This window comes from Zingiber officinale, chromosome 2B (assembly GCF_018446385.1).
Source record: "Zingiber officinale cultivar Zhangliang chromosome 2B, Zo_v1.1, whole genome shotgun sequence".
Lineage (NCBI taxonomy): Eukaryota > Viridiplantae > Streptophyta > Magnoliopsida > Zingiberales > Zingiberaceae > Zingiber > Zingiber officinale.
Window position 1 is genome coordinate 136,716,480 of NC_055989.1, and position 11,384 is coordinate 136,727,863.

At 41.5% G+C, this 11,384-nt stretch overlaps 1 protein-coding gene across 1 annotated transcript; it reads right to left on the minus strand.

Moving 5' to 3' along the window:
* Positions 1-7,821: 7,821 nt before the first annotated feature.
* LOC122047405 (pentatricopeptide repeat-containing protein At5g39680-like) lies at positions 7,822-10,246 on the minus strand. Its single transcript, XM_042608684.1, has one exon. It carries the CDS (start codon positions 10,058-10,060, stop codon positions 7,973-7,975), a length of 2,088 nt encoding a protein of 695 aa, XP_042464618.1. The 5' UTR covers positions 10,061-10,246; the 3' UTR covers positions 7,822-7,972.
* Between the last annotated feature and the right edge of the window lie 1,138 nt (positions 10,247-11,384).

An 11,384-nucleotide genomic window follows, 5' to 3' on the forward strand; every position in this document is an offset into this window, starting at 1 on the left:
TTTTTATAGGGTGGAGCCCGAGTGGCCTCCACCGTTGGATCCAGGTCGCGAGAATCGGAGCACTCATCGCGCCGTTCATTTCGAACCGCCTCGATCCTATCAGAACACCACGCCGCCGCCGTACGATGACGACATCACCGCCACGTGGCATTCAACCACCGGAACGCATTTAATGTGCGTGTGCTAGAGCTTAATGATGGAGATTGGCGGAAATTTTGAAGAGATGCTGAGTAACGGTGGCGTTGACTGGCGTTTTGGCTGCCCCTGGTTTCCGAGCGAATGGTAGTTGCAGCACGCTGCTCGGCCCAACTGATGGTCCAGTCAGTCGGACTAATCGCCTCTTTCGACTAGACTTGAAGGGGAGGCAAGTGATCCGACGATAAGAACAGGGACCCCCCCCCCCCCTTGAGGGAAGTCAACGCCACGTGGAAGTCAAAGGGCCGAACGACCGACCGGAAAAGAGGAGATCGGTCGGCTAAACGGGGTCCCATCGGAGTCAAAGGCACTCGGCGAGGAGTCAGGGTTCCGACGCTCGTTGAACAGGATTGTACAGCCGAGCGGGTGGCCCACTCGGCCGAAGGCATAAGGTAGCAATACTGCGATCAGTCTCCACAGAGCATACTACCGGGAATATCCTAAGTGGACCAGCACGTATGACCGGCCGGACACTCGGCATGTAGTAAGAAGAGAACAGGACAAGGAAACATCCTCTGACAGCGGGCATGTTCGAGGAGCAGGTCATACGCAGGATCTTATGATAGGGGTCCGCTGTCCCATCAAAGACGTGCTCGTACTGTAGCAGTAAGGGGTCAGGTAAGCTTTTCTGACAAGACCATATTGAGATATGGGCTGAGAACACGTATTCGCCTCGATCTGTGTGCGTGAGTCCCTTTCCAGCCTTATATAAAGGGCCTCACCCTTCACCGGAGATACGCATGCTACGATATTTGGAGCCACTTCTTTGTTGTCTGCTTGCCTGACTTGAGCGTCGGAGGATCGTCGCCGGGAACTCCTTCCCGGCCCGATTTCTTTGCAGGTTCGTCGGAGCACCGTGCGACTGGTTGGGGATCTACGTCAGCGACAAGGAGAGCTCCACGTGCCCAGCGTCCGTTGATTCAGCGATTCGGACATGATCATTGACTATTCATGACTTAAATTTCAAAATTTTAAAATAAATTTCTACAATTAATATGTCTGGGTTTCAAAATTCAAATTTAACTTCATATTGAGTATGAAGTTGGACCCATGTTTGACCTAGATTAGTTGGACCTCAATTTTTGATGTTGTTAAAGAGGGAGAAATGAGAGCAAATAGAAGGGGAAGAAGCGAGAAAAATGCTAAGTCACCTTGTTTTAATTAAATCTAAGGGAGTCTAGGATTAGACAATTAATTTTAATTAATTTTTATATTGTATTATTCTATGTTTGTATTGATTTAACCTAACTTAACTATTATTTGACAAATATAAAAGGGAGATTTTTGTACCCTTAATGGTTGAGGGGGAGATTATTTGTCGTTAAGTGGTTTTATCATGATTTTGATGTTTGGGAAAATGAATTTAAGTTGGGCTTTGCCTTATGATTTAATATGCGTGTCTAAGTATCCGGAGATTTAGGAGAAGACATAAGACCACATGATAACTTAGGGTCCGGTGTAGAAGGGTGATATGGGACACCAAGAGACCAAAAGGACACAAAGTAGTAGAGACAACTATACTTGGAGGAGAAAACATAAGATTAGAGAAGGATGTCACAGGAACAGAGTTGGCAAACTAAGTGCATATGAGAAATCAGGGGCTTTATGGAAGAGTGTACTAATGAAGTGAGAAGAAAGCATGTGGAGTGAACTGAAAGACTAAGTGAATCATAGTGACGAGAGCTAGGTAGAAACTTCTTGGGTAAGTTGTTTATGATATGAGTTGAGTGAATATGTATTTGGGATATAGTGTAGAACTCATCATAGGCGAATTCAATCATAGTTGACTTGAGTCAAAGTTTTAGGAGATCAAAATGGATCCGATAGACCTATGCACAAGATAATTTTTATCTTTAAACAAGTTTGAAGTCTACTGATTTGAGAGTTGCCGGCGATCGAAATGGATATGATTGATCAAAATACACGTGGAGCACAAATCTTGATAAGATAGCCAGAGATTGGGTCGACTGAGAATTCGGGTGACTAAAATGGATCGAGTCCATTGAAAGGTTGTCACATGAACAATTATTGATAGAAGGAGACTTGTTTGTAGATAAGGCCAACGGGATGACGACAACATCCGATCGATAGGAAACACTTTTGGTAGATTGAAATAGTGACATGTCAACAAACTCAACTGTTGGAGGCGGAGGTAGCAAAATGGAACCAAAGGCTGGAGGACAAAATACCACACCCAGATACAATAGTTCAAATTAGTATTTCTTCATCATGCCTCTTCACTTTTTATTAAATTATTGTTGATAGTCTTTTACCAAAAAGGAGAAAAATAATGGATTCTATGTGCCTTGGACACAATCACCTAGGATTTGTGAACCAAGTAAATCTGTATCTCTTAGTGTGCTTGTTTTCATATGTTTTATATGCTAATGTATGTGTGTCCCTACTAAGTACATAGCAAGAGTACCACATCGAACTTATGCTTTGATATATGGATAAGTTTAAAGTTAGTTTTGTTAGTGATTTGATGAGTTTGTCAGGTTTGCAGGTGCAGGTAACTTGACATGAGACAAAGTCTTGGTTGAAAAATCAGGTAATAGCTAAGACCTAGTGGGACTAAGCAATGACAGTCCTGATTGGAAATTAGTAGCAGAAAAACCTAGTGGGATTAAGCAACGAAAGTCCTAATTGGTACCAAGCAGCAGAAAGTCCTGGGACTAGACAATAGAAGTCCTGATTGGGAACTAAGCAGCTAAAGATCTAGTGGGTCTAGGTAGTGGAAGACTTGGTTGAGAATAAGACAAGGAAGACTTGGTTGTAAGCTAAGTAAGAAGACCTAGTTGGGAACTAAGTGAAGGAAGTCTAAGGAAATCATCTAGGAGTTGAAGACTTGTTGGTCAAAGTCAGGATGAGTTAGTCGAGAGCTGAACATCTAGCCAAGTCTTGGGGATACCAAGCAAAGGTAAGTAAGGTTTCCAATTGTTGGAAACATACTTAGAGTACTACTACTCATGCTTATTAAACTTTATATTGCAGGGAGCTACTTGACAGTTCTAGGTGACTAAATGGAATCCGGGCGACTAGTTGGGATAAGTCCCAACTAACATAGTTGAGAGCTTCCAACCAGAGCGAGGAGCGGGGTGACCTTGGCATCACCGAAGCAACTTCAAGGCGACTGACGAAAGTGGGATCCAATGATCCAGAGGAGACGATCAAGATAAATGTTTGAGCATGTTCCAAGCGCCCAAAGGGAATTTAGGCGACTAAAGTCTATTGAAACGCTATCGACGAAGATAAAGTTTATAGACATGTCAGCATACTCTAAGCGATCGGAGGGACAACCAGTCGATCGGAATAGTGCCATGTCAGCATCGATGTATCTATATAAAAAGAGGTTTGAGGTAGTATTTTGGAACAACAATTATTCTCTCTACATTTTGTTTGTTGTGCAATATGCTTCCTTATGCTGACGTGTTACACGCGTGCTAAATAAGAGATGAAGTCCAGGCAAGTTCAGAGTGCTTGCATGCTTGACAATGATAGAAGCCCATGCATGTCATGGAAAACTAGATACTCCTAGCAATTCCAGGGTGACTAAATGCGAAGCAAAGTTGGAAGTCTTAGAGAGGTGGATTCTAGGTTGAAATCTTAACAAGTCAAGAGTGATTGAATGATATGCAAGAGAAATTGGTTGAAATCTTATGTTTGTGTCATTCTCTAATGAATGTGTGTGTCCTTGCTAGATCTTTAACAAGAGAAATAGATTAGTTTTATTTATAGGTTGCTATTCACCGCTCCCCTCTAGCGATCCACTGCTGTCGTCGGGCCAACACATTGCAATGTAGTTGCAACTCTAGCATTGACTTGAGCCTTGCTTTTATTGTCTCTGGTCAACTAGGTTGCCCAGTTCATTTATATCCTTTCTACAAAGACATTTCTCAAAAACAAATTTGTTCAAGTTGTATTAAGGTTTAGGATAGAATTTGGATTTGGTTTGGGTTTCGTATGATTGTAATTAAGTTTTAGGTTAGACTTGAATTATTAATCAATTTAATTACTTATTCCATTTCAAAACACAAAGTTCGCCCTATATTATATTCTAGTTTTGCTTTGGGCTAATTGAGCAAGAGTTTTTGAAATTAACTTCTAGGTAGTCGTGAGACACAGGGGTCTTATTGATCGGAACAACGATCACTTTCTAAGATAAAGCTAACTTGAGAATCTAGCGCTAAATCAACTTTAATACAATGCATTGGTCAAAGTAGTTTAGAGTGAGGTGAGTTAACTTCAATTAGTTCCACTTGACAAGATGCACCAAGTTGGGTACTCCTTACCCAGATTAGATATGCAGCTAACCAAACTTTCTTAACGTACTATTAGCTCAACCCGCTTTGATACCAAATTGTAGGATAGAACTAGACACTAAAGGCGGCGGCGACAGAGGGGGTTAAGGGGGGGGGGGGGTGAATAGCATTACTAATTTTATGAACAAATAATAAATAAAAACAAAAGAATCAATAGAGTAACACAGTGAAAATAAAAATTACTTATACTGATTTATGTTAGGACCAAAAGTAGCTAGAAGGGGGGGGGGGGGGTGAATAGATCGTCGCGTGCCCGTTGTTCGGCGTTGCTTGTTTCTTCGAAGATGTGCAGCGGAAAATACAGAAACAAATCACACAACGCTAACACGGTTGGTTTACTTGGTATCCACCTCACGAGAGGTGACTAGTCCAAGGATCCACACCAACACACACACACCCTCCACTAATGAAACTCTCCTTTATGGTAACTACCAAGGGCGGAGAAGCCCTACAAGACTCAATACAAGAAGAAGAAAGGGTAGTAAAGAAATACAAGCTTACAAGCTTACAATGAGTGCACAAACCCTAACCCTAGTTTCTTCTTCTTGCTTTGATCCGCCTCTTGACTTGGAAGAGCCTCCAAGAACCTTCAAGAACTGGCGATCTCGAGCTTGAGAAGAGCTGTCGAGGAGCTGGTGAAGATCTGAAATGAATATGTGAAGAGATGCCGAAGACAACGCTCGCCTGCGGCTCAAATACGACGCAACGGTCGGATCCCAATCGATTCGATTATTCCAAATCGATCGGGGAGGCTTTGGATCGATCCACGGATCGATCCAGAGCGCCTCTGTGCTCTGGAAAAACGCCTGGATCGATTCACGGATCGATCCAGCGCTTATCGCGCGAAGCAGCAGCGTCCCAATCGATCCACTGATCGATTGGGACCTCTGGATCGATCCATTGATCGATCCAGAGGCTTTCTGTTCGCTGGGAAAAGTCTGGATCGATCCACTGATCGATCCAGAGCCTGGATCGATCCACGGATCGATCCAGCACTTGGTTTTTGCCCAAAACCAAGTCCCAAACCAACATCCGGTCAACCTTAACCTGTTGGTACGTCATGCCTAGCATCTAGTCACTCCCTTGACCTGCTAGGACTCCCTCACCAAGTGTCCGGTCAATCCCTTTGACCCACTTGGACTTTTCTTTTATGCCAAGTATCCGGTCACTCTCTTGACCTACTTGGACTTTCACCTAGCTTTACTCACTAGGATTTTCAATCTGCCTAGCTTCACTCACTAGGTCTTTCACCCTGCCTAGCTTCACTCACTAGGTCTTTCACCTGGCTTCACTCACCAGGATTTTCCTTCTGCCTGGCTTCACTCACCAGGACTTCCATACTGCCTAGCTTCACTCACTAGGACTTTCACCTGCCTTCACTCACCAGGATTTCCATCTGCCTAGCTTCACTCACTAGGACTTTCACCTGGCTTCACTTACCAGGATTTCCATCCAGTCAGGTATACCTACTTGACTCTTCTTCATTCACACTGATCAGTCCCTGATCAGAATCTCCCCATATGAACAACTGCACCTGCATTGTCCGTGTCTACATGTATTGTCAAACATCGAAACTTTGACCAAGACTCAAGCTTGGTCAAACCAGTCAACCTTGACCTAAGGGATATTGCACCAACAATTTAATCAAGTAAAACAAAGCAATGTAAGCATACAAAAGATTTAGCTAACAATTAAGCATGCAAGTAGTGGATCAATAAAATTAGAAATGTAAACACACACAATAGTTATAAAAATATGATTCTTATTTCTAATTTACCCTTTCCAGAAAGCCTCTAAAGATGGGAGAACCTTATAGAAAAAAAAATCTAAAAAGTTAAGCACAAATATAATCAATATAACACAAAAACAAAGGAAATATTACTCTAGGTGTTATTGCTCAGAAATAAAGCCCAATTTGTAGCGTGTCGCAGCATAGAAGGCGAGAGAACACTAGAGCATGAGCACAAAAGACTTAAAGAATGAGTGATTGACTGATTTCCAAGCTCTCTCTTGAAGCCTTTTTATAGTACTCCTACGGTTGCTTAGAGACTCCCTGATAGCCTTGGGAGATGCTGACATGGCTGCAATTGTTATCCGTTATATAACGTTAACGAAATTTTCCAATGACTAGAAGCCCCCTGGTTGCCTGGAGAGGGGTCAAATTTGATCTTGACCTGACTCGTTTGGATTGTTTGGATTGCTGATAATGCCATCTCCCGATCGTTTGGAAGCTGCTCCAGTCGCCCATATTCTCGGTTGCCTCGACTCGATACAGTCACTTGTACCCTTTGAATTCCCTTGTTGAGAGTTATCATTAGCCAGTCACTCCGGACTCCCTCCGGTTGCCTGGAATCGTCGAATCTTGCTTCCCTATAGTGGTTACACGTAATGAGTAGGATAGAAAATGTAAAATTACTCACACTTATATTGAGTCTAGATGTTCAACCCCCAGCTGGCTCATCTAGATTGAGTTGACAAACTATAGCCTCAAGCTGATTCCATTTGGACTTGTTTGCTAAGCTTTAGCTCCTAGTTTACTCCACTTGATCTTGTCCACCAAGGTTCAGCTCCTATCTTACTCCACTTAGTCTTGTGCACCAAGGTTCAACTCCTAGCTTACTCCACTGGGTCTTTGTTTGCCAAGCCTTTAGCTCCCAGATGACTTCATTTGGATTTGATTCACCTAACACCCAGCTAGGACTTTCTTACTTGGTTCCAACCAAGACTTAGCTCATGCTTGACTCCCAATCAGGTCTTCAGTTTACCTAGTTTTACTATGACTTAGTCACTGTCTAGCTCCCAACCAAGACTTCATCTCATGTCAAGTAACCTGCACCTACACACTTGACACAAATTATTAGATCACAACTAACCTAACTTTAACCTTAGTCATATATCAAAACTTTGATGTTGTATTCCCAACACCAACAATATGAACACTACTTGATTGATCTCAACTACTTGAGTATGATTGTACCAACAATCTTCCTAATATCCAAATCTCTTCAATGCCAATCAATTGATAGAGATTGACCACTCGGGGCACCATTGTACCAACATTAGTTGTGTCTATTTTATGTATCCATTGTGCAACTAACAACTAAAGATTGGTTTTAAGTTTAAAGTTTGCAATTCAATATCATGAATCCTGCCCCGACTCAAGGCTAAGCTCGATTTTGTTCTATGAAAGTTGGCAAGGAAGGAGAAGTCCAGGGGTGGCTTTGACACCATATTGGATAAAATTATATTGGATGGAATATTCTAACTGTATTACTACGATAGAAAATTCACAAACTCACCGTGTACATACATCAAATACATATAATACCTAGATGCTAGTCATATTCTTTTATAACATAATCTCACATGAATAATTCTATTGAAAACAAAACCTATCGATAAATATGTGTATAATTTTAGGAGAGAAGTTCTATCTAGCAAATGAATTGTATCAGTTACCAGTAGTCATCGCATGAGCATAATCCTCTTTCAAAACAATGGAAGCGGTTTGCATCTCTAACAACTAGTCTTCTGTTTGTCACCATGGAAATAAGTTTTACTGCTAAATGACAATCATCACACATCCTAAGGTTCTTCATCACATAGATTGTCGCCCCAACCGGCATGTGAAGTAGTCCAAAGGAAATAGCTAGCTTCTCACTATGATACCTAAGATATTCTTCTTTCTGTTCATCGTCGACATCATGAAGTACACTGGTAATGTTTGGGACATATCCAATCAGCTTTATTTCTGACATAAGTTCAGCTAGTTTCTTAGTAATCTGCTTCATTGCCGGGTGGCTTGTATCTTCTGAAACAAATACATGGGTCTCATTTCCTACCTGTATCCAGCTGATCCCTGGTTCTTTCTTGATGTTTCTGTTTCTCATAAGCTTACGGATCTTTGCAACACCATCCCATCTTCTTGCTTTTGAATACATGTTGGACAACAAAATGTATGTCCCCACATCACCAGGATCCCTTTGGAGAACCCACTCAGCGATTTTAAAACCAAGACTGTGATTCCCGAGTACCCGACAAGCACTGAGAAGAGTTCTCCATGCCACAATGTCCCACTCTGTGAATGTGCTTCTCATGAATCTATCAGCCTCTTCTAACTGCCCAGCTCGACATAGGAGACCAACCATGCATGTATAATGCTCTTTCTCCGGCACTATGCCCAAATCCTTCATTAGTTTCAGGTAATAGAATCCTTGATCTACTAGTCCCAAATGTGCACATGCTGAAAGCACCCCAACAAAAGTCACATGAGTTGGCATCTCTAGCATATTATGAAAAGTTTCCAAGGCTTCCTTAGCATACCCAAAATGGGAGTAAGCGTTAATGATTGAATTCCAAGAAATGATATCTCGGTGACACATGTATGTGAATGTTCTGATTGCATCTTCAATGCTACCACTCTTAGAGTACATGTTAACTAATGCATTACCAACACTCACATAAGCCTTGAATCCTGTTTTCTCAACATGGCCATTTAGTGCATCACCACTTCTCAAAGCTGACAAACCTGCGCAAGAATACAGTGCAACAGCATATGTCAGCTCATTAGGTTGAACATTATCAGTTATCATATGCATGAATAACTTGAGGGCTTCTTCGAAGCAACCATTTTTCATGCACGCAGACATTACCGTTGTCCATGAAACAACATTCTTGCTTGGCAGCACACGGAAGGCAAGCAGAGCACTCTGTACTGACTTGCATTTTCCATACATGTCTACAACCGCACTGCAAACAAAGTCACTGTAGTCCATTCCTCTTCTCAAAATTTGACCATGAAACTGCTCCCCCAAGGTCAAGCACACTGAATCAGCACAAAGGCCAAGACCAGCGACATAAGAGACATGATCCCACTGGTCCATCTCCTCCACCATTAGACTCAATATCTCTTTCGCTCCACTTAGCTGCCCGTTAGTTAAGAACCCATTGATCATAGAATTGAAGGAGAAAATGTCGAAATCCGATCCACTCTCAAAAACACCGAGTGCACCTTGCATGTCTGAACATTTGGCATACATGTGAAGAAGTGAATTCCGGACATAGGAGTATGAAGTCAACCCAGTTCTCAAGACGTAGGAATGGCATTGTCGACCCTCGTCGAGGGCTGAGATGTTAGCACATGTAGCAAGGACCGTCGCGAAGATGTACTGATTCGGATGGAGATGCACCTCGGCGAAGGCCATCCTTTTGAACACCGAGAGGACTTTCTCAGGGAATCCAGAGTGCAAGTAACCAGCCATGAGCATGTTGAAGGAAACGACGTTTCGATCAGGCATTTCGTCGAATAGTCGATGGGCGTCGACCAGCTGACCAAAGTTAGCATAGAGTCCAATTAGATGATTGGCCTGTACGAGGCCAAGAAGGGAGGTTTTGAGAAGGCGCGCGTGGATGAAGACGGTTGAGGAAAAAACTTTGGAGTCTGAGAAGGCTTTGAGGAGATGGAGGTGAAATTGGCGAAGAGGTGAAGGTGCAGTCTGCACGAGAAGAGCGAGTCGGCGAGCAGACGGCCGGAGTGTTGACATGGGATGTGCAACTTGGGCGCCGTCGTTTGAGGCTGGAAGGCGCGAAGGAGAAGGATTCCGGCGAGCATACAGCGAAGAGGAGTGTTTATAATCGTGAGCGCGAACATGCCTGATCCAACACAAAGTTGATGCTTAGCGGCTGGCCCCCGCAATAAATCGAACCTTTTCAGTTCCAGTTAACCCACTCCATTCAGTCAAGAAACATGACGTTGTTTTCGAATTTGACATTTCTTTATCTTCATTACTGTTATTATTATCCCACTTTAAATTATAATTTGCGTCGTGTTAAAATAATTTTAATTAAAACTACTCATTTTATTATAATTTTAATTAAAACTAATTTATATTATAATATTTTTGATAAAGTTTTTTTTTTCCCAAAAGTTGAATTAATTTGGATCAAATTAAAATATTTTAACTAATTTGTAAATAATTTTATATGATATTAAAACAGATTTAATTAAAATTATTTAGAATATTTTTCATTGTCATTTCAATCAAAGCTAGCTGTTGCGAGGAATAAATACATATTAAATTAGAAAAAATAAGATAACTACTCTTTTAATATAAGTTTTTTATAGTAAGAAAAATAAATGATGTCTTTTTAATTTGTATCCAAAAAAACTTATTAGAATGGACACTTTTGATAAAATAATAAAAAATAAAATCAGGATGTGAATTATTTATAATTATGATTAAATCATGATAGTGATCTAGTCACAATTAATTACGATCCTTCTACAATTCCTCCAGATTATAATTTAGATTGGGACAGGTGGTCGGAGGTCACCCGAAAGTCGCCGGTGGGAGCCGTGGGGCGGGTGGCCGGAGGTCGCCGATGGTGGGCAAGTGGCCATGCAGCATGGCGTCGAGTGGAGAGCGCTTTCAGATGATTTCCGACCACTTATCCCGATTTAAACTATAACATAGGGAACAATAAATTCAAAAAAAGATTATAACTAATTATGACTAGATCATGGTTATAATCAGACCGTAATTATAAGTAGTCTATCTCATAATCTATTTTGTTGTGGACAAAAAATCTGATCTCATTGTAATGTAAAAAAGTTCTATAAAACTAATAACGATCCCTTCACAATCGGAGCATAGATAACTGCCCCCGTTCTCAGGAATATTTTATCAACATCAATATTACTCTTAATCAACCTCTAAGCAACTAAATGCATGTTGTGCACATCAAGTTGATAACTCATCATAAGCGCCTTAGATTCAAAGGCTATGTTCTTGCATAGGTTAAATCTAGTGCCTACTTTCATAAAAAGTTTGCATACACACTTGGTAGTGGAGAGGTTAATCTAAATGT

Excerpts from the sequence above, each read along its gene's own strand:
- LOC122047405 (XM_042608684.1), bottom strand. The coding sequence starts at position 10,060 with ATGTCAACACTCCGGCCGTCTGCTCGCCGACTCGCTCTTCTCGTGCAG.